This window comes from Chlorocebus sabaeus, chromosome 21 (genome assembly GCF_047675955.1).
Source record: "Chlorocebus sabaeus isolate Y175 chromosome 21, mChlSab1.0.hap1, whole genome shotgun sequence".
NCBI lineage: Eukaryota > Metazoa > Chordata > Mammalia > Primates > Cercopithecidae > Chlorocebus > Chlorocebus sabaeus.
The window spans coordinates 50,374,393-50,401,730 of NC_132924.1; the positions used below are offsets into that span (position 1 = coordinate 50,374,393).

Below are 27,338 nucleotides of genomic sequence, written 5' to 3' on the forward strand. Positions count from 1 at the left end.
TTTGTTAGCTATAGACTGTAGCCCCAAACTTTTCTTGCTTTCCACAGAATATTGGAAACAATAGTGAGGGACGGTAGATGGCACTATAAAAGACAGCAGTGAAGAAAATAAGATATAAGAAAGCACCCCTTGCACTAAGAAAAAGCCTAGTAGAAAAAAAGACTCATCACTATTATGTCAAGTGTAAGATATTAAATGCCTTATATCATAATGATTTTCATACTCTACCTACCTACCTATATATCTGCTATCTGTTTAGTATGCTGTTTTATTGGGATACATGCCAAACCCCAACACCAATAAAAACAAAATTTAAGAGCTCCCAGAGATTAGAGTAGCTAAATAAGAATGAATAATATAATGTTTACTCAGTTGCAATTTTAATGAGCCTCCTTACTTACTAGTGAGTAAGTCTAATGATTTAAGGCCTTGCAGTGTAGTGGCTATTAACACGTAGGTGCATTGCAATTGACTTCTGATTTTGTCTCATGATTGAAGTCTCTGCAAGCTAGTAGCTGTTAACATGTTACAGCATTTCCAATTGACTCTGATTTTCTGTCTTGTTTTTAAAATATATGAATAAAGGAACGTACATTAAAATGGTGCTGCTAACTCCCCAAGTGAGAAACAGGTTGGAGTATTTTGTTCAGTAGCCAAGGAATGGCAAGGTGAGTCACCCTTTCTCACCTGAATGCCTAATGCGAGGCACACAATTTTTATATATTCATCCAGTATTGTGATTATATTCTGTGGCAAAATAGCGGGTTAATTTTTGTTTGATTGTGTATCATTTCATTCTGTTCTGTTCCATTGACCTCGTTAACCACCTATATTAATCATCTAAACCACAGAGTTCAGACTTTTTCTCCTACCCTGTTTTTCTGTTGGTTGTTTTGGGCATTTATTAACAGCAACAATGTTTTGTTTCTCATTGGCCTTTTATGTATTTCATTTCACTCATTCAGCAAATACTAAATAAGTGTCAATTTTTGGGTGTCAAGGCAAAGTGAGGGGGTGGAGTGAGATGAGGCTAGGAAGAAAAACATAGCCAGGTCATTTGAGGTCTTATAAACTTTTGAAAAATCTGGCCTTTATCTTAAGAGAAAAAGGAAACTAAGAAAAATGTTAAGCACTGGAGTGACACCATATTACTTCTGCCACTTGTTTTGTCTTGTTTCCCTCCCTCTCCAATTGGGATCACCTTAAACAGTGACTTTATACTGTTATCCCATCATTTACATTTCCTATTTCCAACTCACAATTTTTTATGAAAGAAAAAGGTTGCTAATTGTATGAAAATAACTACTCCGAGAGACATAAGAGAGTTTGTAAATAGACACCTATTAGTTGGTTCATAAAAACATATGATAGATGCTAGGGATAGAGTCATTATTTGTAAATCACAGCTCATCTCCAAAAAAGAAATAAATAAGGGGCATGCTTTGTTGATGCTCGTCATTATAACTTAATAGTACAAGTATAAAAATGAATACTTAATGGACAGGTATCTGTGACATAAGACTCCTCTCAGCAATGTGCTTGATCTACCCACATATGCGCCTGATAATGAAGCCTCATTTAGGGTTGTGAGTGTATATATGCTTGTTCTGGTGTTCTGTTAACATCTGGCTATAGTAGGCAATTCCTCTTTTGACTTTGTTTTTTTAAAAATATAATGTAACTTATGTGGGTGCCTATCCGGTTTCAATTGCTCATTTTACATTGATTTAACAATAATAGCCGTTGATGGTCATGTCTTCCCCAGGAGAAGAAGTTGACAGACAGCTGTGCAGAGATGCCATCTTTCCCATCCCTGTGGCCTGCGATGCCCCATGCCCAAAAGACTGTGTGCTCAGCACATGGTCTACGTGGTCCTCCTGCTCACACACTTGCTCAGGGAAAACCACAGAAGGGAAGCAGATACGAGCACGATCCATTCTGGCCTATGCGGGTGAAGAAGGTGAGTCTCCAGCTTCAGACGCCATCTAGGTTCGTTTCAAAAGTTAGTGTGCATCTTTTTTGTGTAGCCTGGATAAGATGATATTCTATGAAAATCAACTGCCAGAAATCCAGCCATCCAAGATTTAATATCTGTTGATGTGTTGAGAAATTTGATTCTGTCCCCCAAAGTAAATCTTGAAAATGGATCTCTAACAAAGGAGGACTTTTAAAAGTGAACTCATTTTGCTTTTTCTCAGCCTCCCAGTCATTAGAAACCTTTGTAAGCCAAAGTGTTAAGCCTGTAAAACGGTCTGAAAATGGCTCCCAAAATTCCAGATATTTCTTTGTTTTTTATGAATTTCAGAAGTCAGTTTTATCCTTTGAAATCACATTCTAACTTCTCATAAATAAGTATATATGTCCAATAATAAAGTTTATTTAAAATCACCACAATAATAGCTAGTGTTCAACTGAAAATTGCATGAGTTTTCAGTTTCTTTCAGTTTCTTGAACATAGGCTCTGAGATTCAGAAATCTCATATGTAAATTTTGTTCATTTTTAAAATATGTTGCTCCTAAATCACTTCACCCTATAGGGTGAATAAAACATGTTTGTCACATATTCAGACCTCACTTGCAAGCTTTATTGCCAAGAAATACAAGGCTCTTGGTAATTGTCTCTCAAGATGATATCCAAATGCTAATTTGGCCTCTGTGTGACTGGGTGATATAATGTCATACTTAATCTTGTCATTCTGAAAAATAACACAGGAGTGAGAAAAGCATAAAAGTAAATCAAATTTGTTCACATTAAGGCATGTTATTTCTCAAGAATATAAAGTGTATGTCATTTAAACATTATCAAGCTAAATGACTCTGTTCATATTTAGCACTAATACATAATTATTTGTAATATGCATAACAGTTTATGTTTTCTCCAAATTATTGATTTGCGGGAGAGTTTTGTGTTGCCTATGCCTTTTTCTATTTTTCTCTTTATGAAGTATTTTAGTGATAGAAACACAGTGTTCCTAGTCAAATTTGCTATCTGTGTGTGTAATAACTACATAAACATATAACTACCTTGGCCTTTGCACGAGTGTTACATGAGTAAAACAAACATTTTACAGGTAAAAAAGTCAACTGGTGTGAAGTTTTAGAATGTACTTTACAGTGTTCAAAAACTTTTTCCTACCATCTTAATATATACTTAACTCTTTGCTACAAAAAAGTGTATCTATTGAAAAATGGAACCTTTTACAAAGAAAATTATATTTCTTGTGTTGTCAAACAATAACTCTAACCTTGTGAAGATTGTAGGCAGACTTCAAACTCTATCAGCTCAGATTATGTCTTGGGCTTCATTAAAATTAGATCTGTGGTCACCCTGCTTCCTATAAATTCATTATGTTCTGCAGACACTTGCTGTGTGACTATTAATGAGTGACTTTTCACCCCCGAGTCACATGGCAAGGATTTTGTCATGCTTGCAGAACTCACCAGATCATTATTCCTATAGACATGTTGCTTCACACTGAAAGGTCATGAAATGTTTTAAAGGCAGAAATTTGTGATTGCTCTTTGATATGTATCATCCACTTAGTTTGAAAGGGTAGGGCTTTGATAGTTTTTAATTAAGTTTAGTGGTTGCGTTATAAATAAGCCATGCTGGAAAGTTATAGATGTTTATATAGTAAATCACAAAGGCATTAATTCAAAACATAATGGCATTTCCTATAGTTTTGTTTTAATTGACATGTAATAATGGTATATATTTATAGGGTGCAGTGTGATGTATCAATATATGGATAAATTTTGTAATCAAATCAGAGTAATTAGCATATCCATCACCTCAGACATCTATCATTTCTTTTAGCAAGGGTGTAGAGAATCTTCTCCTCTAGCTATTTTGAAGTACATAATACATTATTGTAAAACATAATTTTAAATAGAAGCCATAAAAGAAATTCTGTCAATGCTATTTGTCTCTGCTGCTATTTACCTCTGTTAATAACATTTATAAAAGCTGGTATAATTATATGAAATTTAGATTTCAAAGCCTATTTAGTACCTATTATTTGTTGGACACTGAAACATGTTTTATGAGAAATTTATGCTTCAAAGCCTATTTAGTACCTATTATTTGTTGGACACTGAAACACATTTTCTCTTACTCAGAATCTTTCCTGATTCTGAACTATTTTTAATGATTTAGGAACAGCATCTGCAGGAAATTTTAAAATATGTTTCCCTGCCGCTTAGATAACCCTTTGTAATTCTACACAAAAGTATGTCTTTCTATTATTCCTCAAGAATTAGTGCTTTGTGTCATAAGTGTTCTTAAATTTTTGCGGATCAGACACTTGACTATGACAACTCTAAAGGAAAGCGCCACATTTGAGAAATGATATATGGAGTGTTTAGACAAGAAATTATATGATTTTCTAGGGAAATAATACATAGGACAAGTCCACGTGAAATGTAGTTCTGGATTTATGCAATAAACGCTCCAACCTATACTTTCATTTTCCTTAATCAGAATGCCACCATTAAGCAATACTGAAGGTTAGATAACTCCTTGTAATTAATAAGGATACACTAGGTTGTGCTTCAGTCATGGACAACCCAGACATTCAGGAGCTGAAAAGAACAAAGTTTTATTTATTTCTTCCTCATGGAAATTTAGCTACAGTTTTGGGTAACTCTCCAGAGCAGTTTGTCCTTCATGAAATGTCACAACATTGCATCACCATATGAAGACCTGGTTCCACAATCTTCATGGGCCAGAGGAAGAAAATACTTGAAGAATCTGTCAATGTTAAGCATCCCCAATTAAATTCTTCCATCTAAGAGTGATTGTCATTTCTCATGTTTTATTGTTAATGTAAGTTGTATAACTATGCCTAACTTCAAGGAGAATGAGGGAAATATAATCCTACTATGTGCTAAAACGAGAGGAGTATTGGCTAGTACTCTTTTCCCTGATTCACTCAGTGTTCTTATTGTGTATCAGCATGTATATATGTGTATATATGTGTGTGTGTGCGTGTGTGTGTATATATATCCATAGATATACGATAAATAACTATTCTATATGGCCCCAATCCAGCAGATAAAACAGGGCTCTCCATTGTGAAAATGTTAGAATTCTTTTTGTCCCTGTTAAATGAATGACAGAATGATAGAATGGCACTTTCTCTTCCTCATACTGTACTTCTTTCCTTTCCTTTTTCTTTTCCTTTCCTTCACTTCCTTTTATTGCTAGGCTCTTTTTCTCCTTTCCTGAACAATTCTATCCAAAAAGCCATTTGGCAAAGCCAAGCAGCTGGGCATCTGTGTCAGCAGATGGGAGGTCTGCAGTGATCTAGAGTGGGTTGTCAGAGCCCAACTGGGTGAGGAGCAACCAAAGTGGGAAAAGAGGTGACCTGGCATGCAGTTTCAGAGCCACTGAGCAGGGTGAAGGACAGGGGGCACATGGGTTGTATGAGAGGATAGAAGAGTGACTCAGCACTGGATGTCAGAGCATAGCAGGGTCAAGAGAGAATCCCAGAATCAAGGCGGCCAGCCCAGTGTGGGATGTCACAACCAGACACAGTTGAGGAGGGTTTCTGTCATGTGGGTGGCCTCATGGAGGATGTCAGATCATGAGCAGAGTGAGGAAGATATCTTGTGGGTATAGCCATGGAGATGACAATGGGAAATGGAGTGTGGGGTGAGAGGGAATTGACAAAATAAGTACATGTATTTAACATAATAAGAGTCAGGTTTTTTTATTGCTGGAGAAGAGAGATGCAAATATGTTAGGAAAGAAAACTAGTACACTCTGTGGTACAGCATTGGAATTGGATGTTATTAATTTATTTGAATTCATGGTGTTCAATTTGTTAAGATAAATATAGACCAAACATCAATGTAAGTGTGCAAGTATAAATACATATTACATACATATATACATATATTAGCCTCATTCACTGAAAAGACCTGAGAGCAGCAAGACCTCAACAACAATAAGTAGGTGCAGCAGTCAGATCTTGATTTCTTATACTTTAATAAAAGGAACAAGGGAAACTTTGAGAAATGGCTGATTCCACAGCTGCGATAGAAGAGGTACAAGATGGGCCAGGAGGATCTTGTGGTAGAAAGTAAAGAGAATGTCAAAAGGCCACAGAAGCCAAGTTGAATGTTCTCCCACTGACCACGTATGCAAACAATTTTAGTAACAAAATAATAATACTAACAGACCGTTAAATAGGAAACCATGGATCCACACTTTATATAAATAAATAAATGAATGAATTGAATCTCATTAAAAGCATTGTATTTACATAATCTCAAATATTTCCCTAATGAAGTCTGACAGACACCCCCCTTAATCTAGCGACCAAAGTTAGCATTATCAATAATGAAGCAAACCGAAATCTTGTGTCCTCAGTGTGATATAATGAGAATATGGCATCACTTCGGCGATAACTCTGTCAAAGATGCATATATAGAATCTATTCATGAGAAAACATCAGATAAAATCTAATTGAAAGACATTGTACAAAATAATCTTTAATCTTCCAAAGTGTCTAAGCCATGAAAAGCAAGGAGTGAAAAACTGTTCTAGATTTAAGGAGACTAACAAAGTGTGACATCTAAATGTAGTGCGTGATTCTGAACTAAATCATTTTGCCATAAAGGACATTTTGCGACAACTGGCAAACTTGAATGGGGTCTGAGGATTCAATGTTAATAACTTATCTGTTTATATTCTGATTTTTGGATTTTGAATATTGAATTGCTTATGTGTAGGAGGATGCTCTTGATCATGGGAAGCACACACTAACATACTTAGGATGATGGACATCTTTCCATCTTTTTCCAAATGGTCCGGGAAAAGAAAATTATTTATATCATACTTTTAATTTCACTGTAATTTTGAGATTGGTTCACAATTAAACATGAAAAGAAAACGAATTTGTATAATTTTTTTCAGATGGAGTCTCTCTCTGTTGCCCAGGCTGGAGTGCAGTGGCCCGATCTTGGCTCACTGCAACCTCCACCTCCCAGACTCAAGCAATTCTCCCACCTCAGCCTCCTGAGTAGCTGGGATTACAGGTGCACCACCATGCCTGGCTAATTTTTTGTATTTTAGTAGAGATGGGGTTTCACCGTGCTGCCCAGGGTGGTCTCAAACTCCTGAGCTCAGGCAATCCGCCCACCTTGGCCTCCCAAAGTTCTAGAATTACAGGCATGAGCCACCATTCCTGGCACTTTCTACACAATCTTGAGTAACATTATATAACCTATTATCAATATACAAAAATTGTCATAAAATGCTAATTACTGAAATGTCATTTGGAAACCAAATCACAAGTACTGGCAACTGGTGATAGTTAATGTACTGGAGAAGGTAACATTAGTTCTTTACACTTAAAAAAAAAGTGTGTGTGTGTGTGTGTGTATCTTCGAGAGGCTTGACTTCTGATTAAATAAAATTGGCAATTCACTTTTAATATTCTTACCTTAACATGTAAATATTGTATAAACTGTAGGAGTAGTCTCAAAAAATATTTTAAAGTTATGTTAGGAAATTCTAAAGGGAGGCAACCTTTTAATACTTAAGTCTGGCATATTTTTTAATATAAATAGTAAGTTGAATTTGAACAAAAAATTAAAAATTAATGTTAGATTTTTAGCTTTCTCAATTTTTTGAACCTGCATTTGTAGATCCCAACAAACTTCATGTAAAAAGGAAAAGGTTATTTTTTAAAATGTTTCCCACTGGGTATAACAATTTCTGTTAATTCTCATGATATAGTTAATTATTCTTACAGAACAAAAAAAAAGGAAAGAATATTTGTTAAGTTCAATATGACCCGATAGAACTTCATCAACCAAATAGTAATGTCTTTACACCTGTCTTATACAAGCAGAGAATAGATGCAGATTGAAATAAATTGTCATTTTTTTCTCAAATAATTAATAGTCTTCAGAAGTCATGTTTTACGATGCAAAACATTGAGAAGAGTATTTTTATTTAACTTGTTCAATTTTTCTAGCTAAGTGATTTTAACTGTAGTAACCAGGTAGTACCCATATTACCTAGAAAAATTTGAAGAACACCAGATTCATTACATGTATGCGTATATATGTGTACTCATAACTCTGATTTCTAAGTAAATACTATCACTTCCCCATTCTCCCACCATTGACCTTGAAAAGAGAGTTCTGCTTCAATCTGTCACTACTTGACCGTCAAACAGGATTTATGCAGGCTGCACATTAGACAGTCTTCTGCCTGTTTCTGCAAAGAAAAACTGGGGGATGGGGCTGTGCTACAGCAGAATCTCCTGAGGTACCCCACAGCTAATGCTGTTCCAATTCAGTACCCCCAAAGCATATCCTTGCCAATGCACTTTTCACCCAGCAGTGGTCTGCCGTCAAAGGAATTCAGGCTACAGTAGCAGGAAAAGTTAGAAGCACCTTAAAACTGTAATATATAGTACTATGATAATAGTACTCTTCACACTAATAGCTTCTTTATAACATAAGCCTAGGCTACTTATTCTTGTTGCCAATTACTTTCTGATGTAAACTCTACACTCCAATTGACTGTGTCAATATTGTTAATTCCCAAGGTCACACCTGCCTGCATACCTTTGCTTCTGTTTATTTATTTTTCTACTTAGATACTATAGTCTTTTCCTTCTTTCCCTTCCCAGAATTCTGCTTATTGAAATCCTACTCCTTCAAAACTTTTCTCAGTGCCTCTTTCAATCTGAGACATTTTTCAGACTCCGAAATGTAGTGAAATTGTACTCTTTGAATCCCAGTTATACTAAATACCCCACCATATAATTTTTTCTTTCCATCTAGAATTATACTCATTTGTATGCTTGTCTTATCTCCCCTACTACTTCTACTACTTTTCCCCGTTACATTATGAGATCCTTGAGTGTAGCAGGAACTATTTTCAACCCCTGTAGGTATCCCTTGAAGCATCTCACATAAATATTGCATGTATTTAATTATTGTTTTAAACAAGGTTCTTTTTAAAAAATTTATCATCTAAATTGTAAGGACATAAATGCCAGAACCAGAAACATCATAGCTCTATTCAAATGCCTCCTAACAAAGCTTTTATGAACTTGATGTGAGGAGGAAAAGTCACTTTTTTATTTCTAAGAAGTTTCACAGAATGATGGGTATTTTTATATAACCACAGGAGTTTGTTTACATAGCAGAATTTTATCAAAGCCTTATAACATTATTCCCTTTGATGGAATAATAGGAAATCTAAACAGTGGTATTAGTATAAAACATACTTTTTGATGTAAGAGGATTTTTAAAATTATGACTAATTTTGTCATAAGTCACATTTTATAATTTCCCCGATACTATGAAAATATTCCCAGAAGCCTGGAATTATATCTTTCTGTAAATAATAGATAAATTCAATATTACACCTATCAAGTTTTCTACCATAAAATTATCCCCCAAACAACATGATGCTGCTTCAATGACTAATTACTACAAACCCTACTTTCAAAATTGCCATCTTCTTTTTATAATTAAGACCACATTGGGGCTTATTTGTGCAAGTATCCTGACGTCAGACCAAAACTGCTGATGTATCTTTAATGTGCATTGGGGCAAGAAAATAAATAACCTTTATGTCTCTAAACTTAACCACTATCTCGCAGTTCCTCAACACTTTATACTGATGTTGTGAAAGTTTTTTTCTTATTTTATTTCAAAGCCAAACAGTCAATTCCAATGTCAAAAACAATTTGAAGTTTTAAGATCACATTTTCAACAGCATACTTAATAATCACGGAGAAAATAAGGTAAATCAAGAAGCATATTCTTTGTGCAAGATCAGTACTTTTACTATTAAATATAAAGACATTATTAAAATTATATAAAAATATACACATATATGATGTCTATAATTAGCTTGTCTGAGAGTTAAGATTAGATAAATCTAGCACTTTGAAGAATGGGTAATAGGAGAGCTTACTTATTCTCCCCAGCCCAGTTAGAATGTTTTAGGATTCATTTCTATTCAAATCCTAAACTCCTTTGTGGAGGCTTCCAGGGTCACAGAGCTGTGTGACAGAGGATAGGATATGAACTGTGGCAGAGTTTCCACCATCACGAAGCAGAGAACATTAATGAAATGCTGTTTAATGCAGGTTGTTCTGATGTTGAGTCTATGTTCAACACTGCATAAATGATTCTAAATTGAAGTTGGGTTCTCGCATAGACTTTCTACTGATTTATTTGCTGAATAAAGGGATGTCTTTAATCATAAGGGAAGTGATACTGGAAGATCAGCTCAGGCTGTGGCTCATGGCTTTATGTTTGATTTGTATCCAAATCTCACTTCTTGAGCCATCTTCCATGTTAGGGTCACTCGCTACTGAATTGCCTTTTCTTACTCATTTTTAACTTTACGAAGCCTGCTTTTCTAAAATCTAAAGCCCACCTCTTATTATTTTCAACATTTCCTCTATTTCCTGTATTGCAAATATTTGTGAGGAGCACTCAGGGTTCCCACCATTCCACCAGTTCTTTTTTTTACAACCAGTTCTTTTATATTCTAAGATGAAGTCCAGAGGCTGCGTAAGTTCCAACAGAACAAACTGTCAACAAAGTGAGCAGTAAATTCTTCTAACATCCTGCTTTTAACAACGTAAGAATTTTTGTTTTCATAATTGTCATCAGAAATAGCACAGAGTCAACAAATTGGCCTCCATAAATTCTTCATTGTCACTACGGTCACATCATGTACGCTGTTTGGGTTCATCCATTTAATGATTTTTAGCTCATAGAACAGTTGTGAATGTAAAATAAAATGCCACCTACAAAATACTTACAATGGGGCCACCACTTTTTTAAAAGTCCAGAATAACTCTTATACCATATACTATTAATTACAAGATGCATCTGTTTTACCCTGTAACATCTCTGGAATAATTGCATCTCACATTGGAATCATTTTAAAACCTCTGTGGCCAAGCAACAGTTATGGCACAGTCATCACTGCTCGTACATGTGAACTTTGTTGTTATTCCTGGTGGAGCAATTCCACGATGCTTCTGCAAAAAAAAAAAAAAAAAAAAAAAAAAAAAAAACTGCTAGGACCATTTGAGGAAAGAAAATAAATCCCAGTTGCTTGCTTAAAACTCTCATTGACACCTTCTGGGGCAATTAAAAATGCTACAACATCAAAACTTAGAGATGCATATCAGCATCCTGGAAGACAATTCTGGAGACAAAAGGGGAGAACACTTTTTTAAGAAACCCTACATCGTTGGCACTTTTGACATCACAAAAGCTGATACTGAATAGGAGGAGAATACAGACTTCAGTGGGTATGAATTAAAAATTGACTTGAAAGATTTGGATTCTGAATGTAAATAAGTTTTAGAAATATCTTTCCCTTTAATGTATGTAAAAGAACAATATTTAACCCATAAAAAACTATTTCAATAAGCATACAATATAAATTGAAGTAGATCAGAAAGAATTATATCATAGTTTAATTTGCAGCCATTTCTTTTTCTTTGGGACATGTAAAATGATGGTGTATTGCACAGTCAATACAACTTAGACTTGAAGAAATATGATATTGTTACTCAGTGACCTTCCCAGTAATGCTCTGGAGCATCATGAAGTATCATTCCATGTTAATATCCCTGTTTCTAATCACCCTAAAACCTAATACATTAAATTAAGCAGCATTTCAAAAACTGTAACTAAGACTTGCAACTTGGGTAATAACATTTGAAAATACACTTCATTTTCTCCATCCACAAAGTCTCAGTACCCATGTTTCTCCTGGTCAGCAATGACATGGGCCTTGTTTTATCTTATTTTCACTTTCTCTGGAGGGCAACAGCCTCTTTCTTTAAGGTCTTCCATAGACCCCTAAAGCAAGTATCATGTAACTACAGAGTTTATATTTTAAGCCAGATCATGCCAACTGAGGTAAGATTAACACGTAATTTGCTTCCCTAGCAGTGCAGCTGTGTGCCAAATAAGTGGCAGATATTGTTCTTGTCAGCCATGTTAATTCCAAAGAACAGAGAATGGTAAGGTTCCTGTTGGCACTGTATCTAATCTGCTATCATTGTCCATTTTTTTAGGTGGAATTCGCTGTCCAAATAGCAGTGCTTTGCAAGAGGTACGAAGCTGTAACGAGCATCCTTGCACAGTATACCACTGGCAAACTGGTCCCTGGGGTCAGTGCATTGAGGACACCTCAGTATCGTCCTTCAACACAACTACAACTTGGAATGGGGAGGCCTCCTGCTCTGTGGGCATGCAAACAAGAAAAGTCATCTGTGTGCGAGTCAATGTGGGCCAAGTGGGACCCAAAAAGTAAGAGCTTTAGAATGACAATAGTAAATCATGTAACCAACTATGCAGAGGATTGGCTCAGGCGTCACTAGCTCCATGAAATGGAACATTTTGATGCTTGTCATACCTATCCTCAAGAGAAAGATTTGTTTGTTTTGAAAGTCAGCCACTGATAAAGCTATAACAGCTTTTAGTTTTGTACTGGGGAACCATAAATTCTGTAGAAATCTTTCTATCTGGTACCTACTTTCTGTTTTATAGTAGCACTTTCTGCTTTTATTAAGCTAGTGAGGCAATGAAAGAAGTGCTTGCTGTAAGCCTGGCTGATCAATAATGACAGTGTACTAAGTCCTGGCAGTGTAGGTCATCCATGACCTCCTATATACCCCTAGGCTATGGAGGCTGTCCAATCTAGTTTAATTGGGTAGAAGCCTTGTATGATCTGCCTTGCATTTCCCCTAGACAACACTATATGAAAAATACCGAAGCATACTTACTATGTCTTTCAGTGGTTAGAGTAAAAACCATTTACTTCCAAGAGAGAGTCTTGGGATAGGATGAGTGTTATTATAAGTAGAAAAACTATCAGATTCTCAGGGTGCTTATGAGTACTGTAATAACAAGGCAAACACTTTGCTGGAGGGGAGAACAAGGAACCAAAGAGTTGGCATATTATATGTGCCTTGTGAGAAGTATAAAGAAAAACAATGGCATAACTGAGCTAATCAATTCATAGAGAAAATAACTCAACTCTAAAAAAAAATTGAGGGGAAAAATCTCTATTTTTCAAAACTTAACATACTTTTTAAAAATTCAAATCGCCTTAGCCATGTGAGATAAGAAATGATAAATGAGTCGACTTTTAGCATGGGTTTAAAAGTGGCCTCATATTTTCTAAATACTCAGCCAAGTGGTTAAATATTGTGTGTGATCTTCAGCATGCTACCTAACTTTTATTCTGGCTAACAGTTTTCGAAATCTGTTGAAAGGATTTAATGAAAAATCTAATAGTAATCTAAGCACTCAATAAATGTTAGAAATTGGTTTTTTTCTTAAGAATTTCAGCTGCTCCTTCGTGTTCCAGGAAAATGGAAATAATGTCTCTGATGCATGAAAAACTCCAGGGAAACAAATATGAATCCCATTATGAGATGTTTGTATCTGCCCAGGGTTCCAGACATTAGGGATATTTTGCCCCACAATTTTTGTTTATATTGCTTGAAATTAGGAAACACAGAAAACATGCCAATGAGATTTGAATAAATTGAAAGACTATTTCACATGTTTAATAGGTAGCCTCAAACCAATTTTTAATAGAAATTATGCTAAAGCTGTGATGAATCTAACTCAGGAAATTAATGTGCAGTATATTAAAATTCAAAAGTGGTAACAGCAAGAGCAGATGTCCCAAGTCCTGGAGGATTCTGACTCTTGCTGGATCAAGAACAAAGGTAGAAATATTCACTACCCAGGCACAGGACCAACCTGTTGTGATGCAGGATGAGGGTTATCGTGCTGAGCTTCTACCAGTGAGCTCATTCTGTTCCTGTCCCACGGTTAATCACCTTTCAAATGTTGCTGTTGACATTTTCCTCACTTCTATAAGCTACAAAATATTTTTCCTGAGTAATGGATGTACATATGTACAAGCCTATATTGAAAGAGCCTGCTGGATTAACAGCATTAAATCAGTAGGAAGGGTATCCTGAAGTCCCACATCGTACTACCACAATAATTCATTAAAAATTCGCTTTGCCCTTGCAGCCTTCATTCAGTGACCTGTATACATCTATAGACTTGTTAAATCAAATGGATGCACTTTGCCTTTAAGATTCTAGAAAATCAAGCAAATACTGTGAATTCAAAAGAAAATATCATTGCCTTTCTCTCTACATGCTAGGTTAAATTCAGTGAATGGTTTCCAATACTAGGTATTTGAACCAAAAAAATGCAAATTGAAAATTTGTTTTAAACTTCTCTTAATAAAACAGATTACTGTGCAATGGTAAAGTCAATGTTATTGATCTTATCTATCCTCCCGGTAACAAACTTCAACTCCTATCACATCTGTTTAATTTGACCTTGAATAAGATTTGGGGGGAAATCGATTCCTTGATTTAAACTGCAAACACTAAATACAAACAGTACAAAGGATAAAAGAAGCATGTTGACTGAACCAATTGCCTTGCCAAAGGAAGTCCAAATTCATTTTACTGGATGTAATCTAGGCTGTATAATTTATCTTTGTGTGTTCATTTAACAACTTTGTTGTTTGTAATTTTGTTCTCCACAGTTAGCCAAGTATCTTGCTGTGACTATTTCTCAACTAAAACAGAATATTTGGAGGTTGTCAATGATAACATTGTAAATTTCATTGATCTATTCAGGGCTAATATCTGAGGGGCATGCAACTGAGTAATGCTCTCTCATTGTTAAAGTTATAAAATTGTCTTATTGAACAAAAGTGCTGACAATCATAATTACTGACCAATAATCTCATAGTTCCAGAAGAATTAACTGAATTATATGTGGAGTTTTGCCATGTAATGTTCCCTGGTTAAGAATGCAGGTTAAATTGTAATTCTACTGATTTACAATCTAAATTATAATAATACATTTGCTTCTATGATTCAAATCTAAATTTATTTATTGTCCATGACTTTGAATAGTCATAGAAATTAGGAAAATTTCAGCTCAAGATAAATCAAAAAGATTATTTTTGAAATGTTGAATCTTATATATTTTAAATTTTACTTCCAAATGAACAGTAGGGTTTTAAAGTAAGAGAGGAGAGCATGGATCTGTATAATTGAATAAAGTATAATATTTATGTATGAGAAAGAAAATTTACATAAATAATTATAATACAAGATATGTCAAAAATGAAGTATCAGCAAAATACTATAAAGAAATTATGGGAAATAGATTAGTGATGTTGATTTTTTTTACTCATAGTTCACTTCTGAAAACCTGATTAACTTACTTGACAAAAGGCAGTTTATCTGGAACTATAAAATATTTGAATTCTCTTATATAAAGTATTTTAAAATCTTATTTCCCACTGATTTGCCAATTTATTTTAGCGAGAACTATACTAGTTGTTTAGATTACTTTTTCATTGCCTGTTAGCTTACATGGCAGGGATTTATATGACCTCAAAAGAGAATTGCTTAGGAATCAGCATAAGTTACTTGTTACTTTTAATTATATGAATGATGTTATTATCTTTTGCTTTTCTAAGCTACATCTTTTTCTAGTGTTAACGCTCATGATCAGCATTTTATCTCTAATAATAGTAGCATCAGATCATGAAAATGCAGAGAATTGGGAAATTTAAAAATTATTACTTCTCAGCCTTTTGGCTAAGCTCAAGTGTAAAAAATTATATACTAAATGTATTTTGAATAAGTATATTTAAAACCTATATATCAGCTTCCTATTATCTCTTAAGAAGTGAAAGCTTATATGAAGTTAGGCATTTCAGTGTTCTTCATCCTTATCTTTCTCTTGTGTTCCCAATAAATGATATATTTTTGCTGTTATTTTGAAAATAATAGTTAAGTTTACTATAATTTATGTCAAGCATACAGTATTTTTCTTTAAACTACTGATTTACTACCTTTATTTATATTCACTATTTTTATTCCAAAAAAAGATATTGTAGTTTATAAAAACATAAAAAGATTAAATCCCATAATTTAAAACTAGGGACTAATGGAAAAGAAAACACAAATAGATACACTAAGTAAAAGCAGGAATAAAGCAAAAACTGCTTATCAGATTGATTTATACACTTTTATTATCTTATGTATTATTCAATATATAGTTCTTAATACAGTATTGTGTTTTGAGCATGTACCGTGAAAGAATACACTTCACTATAAAGTTATTCTACACAATACATGTTTGAAAAAATAAAGTGTATAATAACCTGGAAACTTATAATAGGCAAAAAGCCTATTTAGTCATACAAATATATATCATAGAATTAGATCCTTAAATTCATAATTTAAATTTTCACAAAATTTTTCTCAAAACATATTAGAATATAAATACTTATTAATAGAGAGATTATAATAAGAGGATAAGGTGTAAGTGTTATATTTGTTTCTAAATAGCATCATTGCTATTAGTAAATCTGCACATCTTGCCTTGAGAAGCTTTATTGAGATCCAGTTTGAAACAATCAATTTAGTAGTATAGTTCTTGCCTGTAGCAGAAAGGAAGACTCCTGGAAGTTAAATAATACAGATGAGTGAGTTGTTTTGCAATTTTAACAGTGAAAATTCTAGAGAAATTAAATTATCTGATTTTCTGCCTTGCTATTGGAGCCTAATAATTTCCCTTTGCCTTTCTAGATGTCCTGAAAGCCTTCGACCTGAAACTGTAAGGCCTTGTCTGCTTCCTTGTAAGAAGGACTGTATTGTGACCCCATATAGTGACTGGACATCATGCCCCTCTTCGTGTAAAGAAGGTATGGTCTGCAGAGTTAGGAAGGCTGTTCACCTAGAAAACCCCCTTGGTAGACTTCTGAGGTCTTCTGGCCTAACAATGTTTGTGAGTTTTGCACAGGGCTGTGTAAACCTGATTTGACATGCATGCCGTAAGATGTTAGTTTCCCTCTAGAAAATAACATAGCTTTAGAATCAGACAAGTGAGGTTTATGCCAAAACCTGGCTTGAAATTTTATGATATGGATTAAAGTGAAGGATTCTAAATCTTATTGTATTAATAATGTTCACTTTCACATTAGTTCTGAAAGAATATATCGTGGTTTATGTATTTTAAAATGATATACAGTGCTTTTATCAGTACACATGGCTTTCAACCTACTTAATGGCAAAAAATAACATGGGACCAGATTTGCTGCAGATTCAATTATGCAGCCCCAAGAATAGGAATAAAAGAAAGAGAAAAAATGGCCAAATTGTTTCTCTGCCAACATGTAATGTGTCATGAGGAATTTATGAATATTTATTCCCAGTTTGGCTTAGTTTTGCTTTTATTACTTACAGACAAAGACTTGTTAGTATCAAGTCAAATACTTTGATAATTATTTCTTTATCCTCTGGGACAGGGTCTTTTCTCACTGCTGATGAGAAAGGTATCAACATCCTCCAGGTGACTTATGCAATAACTGAATAAATTTTCCTGCAGTGTTACAAGTGACACTGTCTCCTATTTCTTATCTTACTCAACAAATACAGATAATTTTTTCTAAATTCCCTTTATGATTTTATTTTATTCATGTTTCTTAACACTTACTAGAGAGGTTCAATTAAGAGTCGACTTCTAGCTTAACAAATAACTACTTTAAGTTGTCAAAATTTATTCAAATCCTTTAGGTATTATAAATTTAATAATGGATACTTTTACTGTATTATTATATTTTTGTATAGTTGAAACATGATTTTTCTTTTGATGGTTTCCTATTTAATACCCTTGAAATATCAAATAAAATTAAACACAAACTGAGAAGTGATAGAAAATTATTATTGCTTTTAATTTATTTTATTTTTAAGACAGTCTCTTGCTCTGTCATCCAGGCTGGAGTACAGTGGCTCAATCTCAGCCCTTTGCAACCTCACCCTCTGGGGTTCAAGCAATTCTCGTGCCTCAGTCTCCCAAGTAACCGAGACTATAGGCACACGCCACCACGCCTGGCTAATTTCTGTATTTTTAGTAGAGATGGGTTTTTGCCATTTTGGCCAGGCTGGTCTAGAACTCCTGGCCTCAAGTGATCCACCCATCTCAGCCTCCCAAAGTGCTGAGATTACAGGCATGAACCACTGCAAATATTTTTATTTAGGAGTCTCTTAATGAATTTAAATAGCTTTTGGCAAATTAAAGGGAGTTATAAACATTAACTTTTATAAACATGTTAATGGCATAAACTTGCTATGCAATGTCATTGCAGGACATTTTAATCCAGATTTTCTTTTCTTATTCCTTTTTTTTTTTAAGCTAAATATTGGTCACAGTTGGCAATAGAAATGTACTTTCTTATAGATTAATATTTTACCTGTGATGGCAATTATAGGTGGCAATTGTTGGTTATTAATTAATTCAATTAAAAAGCATTAATTACATAGAATTAACACACTTATAAATTTTATTATTGATGCCTTTATACTTGATCTTTTGTGTTTATATAGAATATGCTCATTTATTAATAATTCCAAAACATGTGCAGTTACATTTATAACCAAATTATTAATAGTCTAAAACAAATTTTAAGTGAAAATTTTGAGAGTGCAAAGACTTTGCCTTTCCCTTATTTTGGATATTTTCTTATATTGTGTAAATTACTCTTTTAAAAAAGTTGATTTGATCTAAAGTATTTCAAAGAAGTAAAGTTTTAAAAGAACAGAAAATATTTTATTAAATTGATTCTAGAGTAATCACTAATAAGAGTGAAGAATCAGAAATTTTCTCATTTCTTTAGACCTTTATTTAAAAATAATTTTGGATATTGGAATGTATCCAGGAATTAGGAACCATTTTAATAGCCTATAAATTTTTTTCTTAAGTTCTTGAAAACACATTTGTGATTTTGTTATGTATTATATACATCTGGAAAGGAAAGAAAAAATAGAGGTTTTTTACTCATAAGAAACCACACTTGAAAAGAAAATAACATGATTTTTAAATTTGTGATTTTTACAGTATGAAGAAAATGATTTACTCTTTGCTATTTGATCATTTATAAAATAAAAAATGTAAAACACTGTGATAACTCACATAAAGCACTTAAAAAATCTTCTTAGCAGATAGATGAGAATGACTAGATTGTGAATGCTACACAGGTCTTAACTGAGTCAGTACTTATTTGTGTATATATGTATAAATACTTATTACTTATTTACTGATTTCTGTATATAACTAGCACACTAATGGTTGTGTAGAGAAATCGCAGTCCCAGACATCAAGAAAGCTTTTAATTGCATTTAACATATAGAACTCTTCTGCACAGCCCAGATAATGTAAGACTTACATGGTTCAATAACAAAATTTAATGGTAAAACAGAAAGAGCTCTAAGGAAGGGAATAGAATAATCACGTCGGAGCAAATATATTAAGGAAAATCATATTGAAAAGGAGGTGCAAGAGATCTTCTTGAAAGATGGACCACATGAAAGAATTCCAAGTGAGGATTGGAGACATCAGGAAAGCCTTAAATGACCATGAGAAAGATGTGATTTTGGAACGACCAGCCCACTGGAACCCAAGATGTGAAGGAAACTTTTCCAGAAGAGACTGAATATGAGAGACCATGTGTTCCAGTTGGCGCATTGGTAGAAGGGCTAGAGGATGTAAAGGAATGAGAAGCTGAATCGTGTTGTGCATGTAGGTAGTGCTGTGGGTCTAGGTGACCTGAGCTGGGGAGGGCACATTTCTTGTGATGAGTGACTGGCATGTGAGGCATAAGGGGTTTAGTTGGGTTGGTCTCTTGGGAGAAGGTAGGAAACCTCTGTAAGTAAAAATGCATGGTACCACTGGGATACTATTCTCTCCTGGTGTTCCTGGGATGGTGGTGGCAAAGGAGTGCAAAAATGCCAACTCAGGAATTGGTTCTCTTGGAAGCAAGAGGCTCTCTAAGAGGCAGAGCGGTGTTTCCCTGAACGCAGGTCATGTCATCCGGAGCAAGCAATGAGTGCTGACTGTTTTATTTGGCAGCTCATGTTGTTTCTCCTAGAACAAAAGGTTTTCGGAAACCCTAAACCTAGGCACTCCGATTTTAAAAGAATCACTACAATGGTGTATTGAGGAAATAACAATTTTTTAAAGACTGGGGAGTGATAGAAGGGGTCATTGTTGGATAGCAGTGCCAAGATGCTTTGTGCTCTAGAAGAAGCTTTTTCTGTTTTGCCTGTAGACTGCTGTAACCGAGAATAAAGAGACAATGGTGTTATAGAAAGCTAGCCTTTTGTTGTGAAGAAAATAAAGCAATGGCATGAGATTAGTTTTTTTCAGTATTTGGTAAGAAATGGAAATAATCCAAGTATCATTTTGAAATTATACCAATTTACACACACTATTTAAAAATGCTAAACAAAGTTGAAAGTTCAAAGAGAGGTAATAGTAACAGAAAATTAATTCAAAGATAGGGTGGTTCTTTTTACTTAACTCTGCGAGTAAAGTCTAAATTTTACAAGGATGTTGGGCTTATTAAAATATGGGACTACCCTTCTTTTTAAAATCACTTTAAAAAAGTAAAATACACAATACTATTGCAGAAAATAAAAGAGAATAGCAGGATTCCAGGAAGAACTAAAAGAGTTGTTTGGAATGTTATTCAGCCTTCTTCTAAAATATCCCTTGAAAAATCAATGCTGGCAAAGATCAGTATTAAGTGGAACGTAGTTGAATCCTCAGACCAGTACATTTGCTAATGTATTTTTCAAATTTTTGGAAATTTTGACAAAGGGCACTTTAAAAAGTAGAAATAATTTATGCACATAAATTATTTGTACCTCTAATTTTAAAAAATCAATATGTTTGATCAAATAATGTATTTGATTGCTCAAATTCTGTTTGCTCCTTTTTTTCTCACTGCATTTATTGTGTTGAAAGATAGAAGGAATATTGCAGAGGCTTATTCCTCATATCCTGAATCACTAGAACACTAGAATTACCACCAAAGATCTGAATACTACCTTTACATTTTGCTTCTTGCATGAAACATTTCCCTTTCAATTTCCTATTACTGTGTTTCTCCAACCTGCAATCCATCCCATATCCAGTTTAATGAATCAGTTTTGCCTGTCTTTTAAATCCTTTTCATCAAGTAATTTCTCTGGTGAAATTTATTTTGAATGTCTTAAGATATTAAATCCTTTTCATCAAGTAATTTCTCTGGTGAAATTTATTTTGAATGTCTTAAGATATCTGAAAAATGCTATAACTGTGTGAGAGATTACATACCTTCTGAATCTCGGTACCCCATCATCACATAATTATTTGCTAGATGTACAATCTGTTTTTTCCATTCCTATCCTGGATAGGCATTTTTAAGCACAAACATCACAGGCAGGTGCCCTTATTTTTCCCATACTTATTATTTCCAGTGAAAACAAAATGATAGCTTATTTTTATGAATCCTCAATGCACAGCATTGGTACCCACACGCCTACCATTATAAAGGAATAAGTGGAAAGAAATAGAAGGTGGTAACTAATAATCTAGTTGAGAAGATGTGAAATAAATATGTTTGTGCATTCAGCAAATATTTATTAAGCACTTACTATGTGTGACTCTTAGGTATAAAACACACAGATGAATAGAAACACTACAAATATATCAACTACATATAATAAAATGAGCCTAAATACAAGCAGGGGACGATGAAAGGTATAAAATTCCAAAATTGCTAGCTCAAGTTATTAGTGAGGAAACTTTCATTTTTCGCTTTCAATGTATGCTGTATAGCTTCCTTTTTTTCTGCTCTCTGATCTGAGGGCTCTATAACCTGGCAGAGCTCTACAGCACTGTAATTTTGAGTGCACAAGCAATTTCTTAACTGCAATCTGAGAAGAAACAGACCTCCCAATGGGTAAAAACATGGATGTCATGACACTTCCTGTGTAACCCCATTAAACTTCTTCTCTGGGTGTCATAGCTTTGAAGAGTTCTACTTTAATCCGTTCACAATCTGTATCCTGTGGGCTGTGCCAGGTTAAGGAATCTGAACTTTTTATAAGAATAAATGGATTGCCACTCTGGAATCCATTAAGGACGTGAAAAGAGTCATCATAGTCTTAAATATCTAATACTAATTTGTGGAGTTTGTGATGAGAAGGTGTTAAGAGAATGTTTTAGAAATGTATTCTAAGTGACATTTTTTCTTTCAAATCAACAAACAAAATAGAATTGAAACATTAATGTTTGGTAGCTGCTTCCTCAAGTAAAACAGCCCTGGCTATGCACCAGGTGCCACCTAGATAGTTAATAACTAGGAGCTTTAGTCTATGAGGTGCCACTAATGCTGAATTCATTGTCTCCACCAGTACCCAGATCCCTTGGTCTTAATCCTGTGTCTGTCCTCTCTCTGCAGATTGGAGAGTAATTGCCTCTAAGAATTTTGACCAACTGGGAAACAAAAACCCATTTGAGCCCTTTACGTCTTACCTCCCCGTTAAAAAACAAGCAAACAGAAACCTCCCTGCTTCCCCAAGCTAAACAAATGATGAGTCTGATTATTTAGTTTGTATACTTTTTTAAAAAAACAAAAAGATTATGGACAGATCATAAGCATAAAAGAAAAAAATAACAATAGAAATTGTGAAAGAAGGGCAAAGCCAGGCAGTGAATAGGGGAGGGGGTAAAAGGAAGAGGGAGAGAAAATTTATGCTAGAAAATCAAAGCTGAGGCCAAGCTCCTGCAATTGAGAAGAAAATTAGCTCTGAGATTCTGGTGACCAAAGCGAAAAATAGAACTACAATGGATTCTTAACAGATTGTCAAGGGAAACAAAATTTTCCCTAGCTCTGAATTATTAAAGGAATTTATCACCTGGGCCTTAAAATACAGGCCATTTGGACAATATAATAGATGGAGACTGCATTAGCAATTTATTAAAAGTTCTATTGACATTTCTTAGATCTTCCCTAGAAAAATTATATTTAACATGTAAAAGTTGCAGCTGGCATTCAAACTACTGTTACAATTAAAAGTCCATGACAATATTTTCAAATACTTTAATTCTGTGCTGCCCAACATTTCTAGCCCCCAATTCCCTACTCCATTACCTGTAGTATCCCGCTTATTCATTAAAATAGTTATACCATCATTAATAGTACAGATTACACCCCACGATGGGAATAATAATTCTAAAAAGTTACATGTAAGACCAGAATCTTAAATTGGGATAGGTCATACAAGGTCATGTATTATAGTAGATTTCAAACCTGGCCCTTCATCCCAAATACCTGGCAAGATTTTTAAATATCATATTCCCAAACCCAGCTTCCAGATTCTGATTTAGTAGTTCTGGGTATAGGCCCAGACATTTGTTGTTGTTGTTAAAGAGATTCTCCTATGAAGTCAGGCATTTAGGAATCACTAATCTGATCCATTCTCCCATCCAATACAGAAATCCTCTCTAAACACGGCAGTGATTCAGTTGCCCAGACCATGCTGAAGAATATCCTTGACTTAATGAGAAAGGATATTTCATTATGGGAATGTTCTAATCATCAAATCATACTTTCTCCGCCACCACCATATCTTTTAAAAAGGTTTCATTTGGTTTCTGATTAAACATTAATTATTAGGAGCCACTAATCCTTTAAAATATTTCTATTCCTATAGTCTATGTATCAAATATTTAAAGATCTTCCAAATAATGAAAATGCATCAGGAGGATTCTATTAACGTAATTCTTGAGAGAATTATTTAGTAAGTAAAACCCTGTGCCATGCAGCTATTCATCCTTAAAGTGTATGTAATGTTAGTTGAAATACATTTTATTAAGGTTGGCAAGTTTTATACACTATATGATCTTATACTAAAAGATTTTTGAATCCTTACATCAGTCATACTGTCAAGTCGATGTCTTTATTGAAAGTATATCTTAATTTTTTCCATTTTTAACATACTTTAGAGTTTCTTATTTATAGTAATTAGTGCTATTTTGAGTGCTTCTCTAAAAAGTCTGTGTCTGCCTCTAAGAAACCACTTTCATTTTACTACTTAGATCCCTAATGTTTAGAATGCGACCTGAATTGAAGATCTTAGACTGTTTAACATGAATAATAAATGACCAGATTAATTTACAAGTTATGCATTTCAAATTAAATGAATAACAAATAAAATTTCACATTATAGCACTGAATTTAAGATTCATTACATGTGTATGAGTCCCATGTGATAAACAGGGCTAGGCAAAATAGCATGAAAATAAATTTAAGGTAGAGGAAAATAAATTAATTAGGTCTGTCATATTCCTCAAGGGAAAGAATTATACAAAAGAGCAATTACTTTGTAACTGCACCTTAGGAAGTCTAATTGACTGCGGAACTGTTTTCTCCACTCTTCACTTTTTCTCTATTTTCAAATAGGAGTTGATTGGGTTTTCGATATAAATGGTCTTTGGAAATGTTTAGACCAGGTAAAGCCTCTCAGGGATGTCAAAGCACATGTAGCTGGAGGTAATGTAATTTCTTCACACAGACTGGTATTTAGAGATTATCTTATCAGTGTAAAGTACAGAGGTTAAAAAAACTGCTTCATTGCAGGGGACTCCAGTATCAGGAAGCAGTCTAGGCATCGGGTCATCATTCAACTGCCAGCCAACGGGGGCCGAGACTGCACAGAGCCCCTCTATGAAGAGAAGGCCTGCGAGGCACCTCAAGTGTGCCAAAGTTACAGGTAGGGTTAGAGAAATGTATCATGAGGGAGGAGCTGAACAAATACATCAACTCCTCATTCTTTCCTAGGATAAGGAAAGGAAGTCAACACTGTTCCTTCCACAGGCTTAATGGAGTTGGGATGTTTATGGCTGTAGCTGCCATTCTTGTCTCTTCAGGAGAGCTGCTCTGCTGCTGAAATAATGTACAAGGAGCAAATACTTGTATAAATTTCCAAGGTGTAGTGTTAGCTCCAATAGTTTGGGGAAATGTCTTATGTTGATATAACATATAAGAAATGCTGAAAAGTGATTAATAATTATGAAACATGTATGCTTTAGGAAGCAATTCTTTTTCACTTAGAAGAATAGCCTAAGCATTTCTCCCCTGCTCCAAAGAGCACCTGTTTGTTCTCATAAATGCTCTCATTCTGGCTCAGGAAATGGTATCTGTATTTCAATGATGCTTAGATGTTCTGTTCATTTGTGATCACCTTAAGTAAAATTATAGTTATTGAAGCTATATATCATCTTGATAATTTATTAGAGAAATTTTACCTCCTCATTATTAAGACAGAAATTAACAGAAATCTGACGTGGTATACATTTGCAGTCCCGACAGCAAATGAGGTATTATGGCATCAATTAATGAAAAATGTAATCACAAAATAAATATTTAAGATGACATTGTCAAATTTGCCATCTTAATATATGAGTCTTTAGTTCTGAGATGACAAATACTATAATTGTATGCTTACACCATGAACATGGACAACTACTGGTTCAAACTTACTTATTTTGGGAATTTGTTTTTGTAAAGCATATTATAATTATAGTTGCTGAGATACTCCCACAATGCTACCCAAAAGAGCACTATACAAAAGACTCATGAATTGAATACAGTTTCATAACTTGAATAAAATAAATATACTTTATTTAAATGGCATACATCACTTCTGGGGCCATCTGGTGCATTTGTTGGCAGTCCTAATCATTAAAAACTCTAAATGTTTTCTATAGAGTCCTATAGAACTTGACAATGATGTGTTCTTGTCTTCACTACCAGAGAAAGTACTTTTATATTTAATGTTACTTCTTCTAAAGCCTAGGTGGAGATCTAAATGAAATTTAGATAGAATTGAGCATTGTTAAATAAATTTCTGTTTGCAGTGGTCAAAGTCGTGGTTCCATACTGCTGTGTCTCTGTGATTTGCCTGGCATTTTTGCTTCTTCTCCATTGGGCTTCTGTTTTTGTCTTGTAGGTGGAAGACTCACAAATGGCGCAGATGCCAATTAGTCCCTTGGAGCGTGCAACAAGACAGCCCTGGAGCACAGGAAGGCTGTGGGCCTGGGCGACAGGCAAGAGGTGGGAGGCGCCATTTCACAGTTCATTTCTCCAGCATTACTAGTTTAACCACGGTTTTGATGCATTTGTCACTTGGACACCATGCTTAGCAAACAGAGAAAAGCAGATATAAATCTGCTGTGAGCCATTCCACAAAACATCAGGACATGGAAACTTGTCTTTTTACACTGTTCCCGATGTTCTTTGGCATTAGCGCTTAACTCTTGAATTTTTCTCATATTTATATCTGAAAGAAAGTCAGGCCAAGCTTTCAGTTATGACATAGATGGTACACTGAAGCTTTATTGTTTGTTTGTTTGTTTGTTTTTAGATTAAGATATTCCATAGCATTTTGCTTGCCACCTTAATAAGCAATAAGATTCTTACCTCCTTGCCTATATGCATTATATATGTGCATACATACAATGTAATAGAATTAGTTAACTTTTTCAGAAGTTCTCAGAATGACATCTCTGTCATTTTCATGGCTATCCACAATTCTGTTCATATTCAGTACTGATTTTTAAATGGTAGACTTATTTACTTGACTGCAATCTGCACCACTAAATAACATGGAATCTTGCGGAAATGGGTAATGAGAATGTTCAAGATTGCCATCCTTATTTACTAGATATTATAGGGAATATATAAACTCAAGATTTGGAGTCTGTTGTTTCTCCCAGACATAGCAAATTCAGTCTTTAAAGAGTACATGATTATTTTTACTCATATTGACTTAAAGCATACAGCTTCTGCTGTATATTTAAAAAGTAGCACAATACATAATTGAATATGCAAGCAACTTTAATTTATAAAAAACATATTTTGCTCTCCCATGTGTAGTTATGTATTTCATGTTGATACAAAAATTTGAACATATAGAGCAGAATTCCAGTTTTTGCTGATTTGATCTGGGACTTCATTTTCTATAGAGTGGAAAAAAACTGCCTTTTTAAGAAAAAAAAGTTTCTATTTTATTAAAAAAAAAAAAAACCATTTTTATAATCTTCCTTTTAGAAGTCCTCATCTGAAACGTAAAACTTAGTTTCCAAATAACCTTAAATACCTAGTTGCAGTAGTTTTCAGGATTTATTTTTATTTGCATAATTCTCATTATATATCTCCCACCATCAACTTTGGGTAAAACATAACTGTGACTCCCTTTACAGTTATAGAGACTTAGGTATATAGAACTGAAAGTCATTCTCCTCCATTTCAAATCCTTCTTTAAGAAATTGAGTGATATGAGATTTTCTTGTCATGCCCTACTAACTCCTTCTTGAATCAGGCATAGATTTGCATATATTTGGGGTTCTATATAGAGTTTATAATGAAAATGAGCATGAGTTTGGGAATC

At 34.3% G+C, this 27,338-nt stretch overlaps 1 protein-coding gene across 1 annotated transcript in view; it reads left to right on the forward strand.

Moving 5' to 3' along the window:
• Window positions 1-27,338, forward strand: part of THSD7A (thrombospondin type 1 domain containing 7A) — a 486,308-nt gene that overhangs the window by 361,100 nt on the left and 97,870 nt on the right. The window contains exons 7-11 of the mRNA XM_007982032.3: window positions 1,766-1,960; window positions 12,078-12,312; window positions 16,650-16,765; window positions 24,527-24,659; window positions 25,899-26,002. Of these exons, the coding sequence (XP_007980223.3) occupies window positions 1,766-1,960; window positions 12,078-12,312; window positions 16,650-16,765; window positions 24,527-24,659; window positions 25,899-26,002 (783 nt within the window). The remainder of the gene's footprint in view (window positions 1-1,765; window positions 1,961-12,077; window positions 12,313-16,649; window positions 16,766-24,526; window positions 24,660-25,898; window positions 26,003-27,338) is intronic.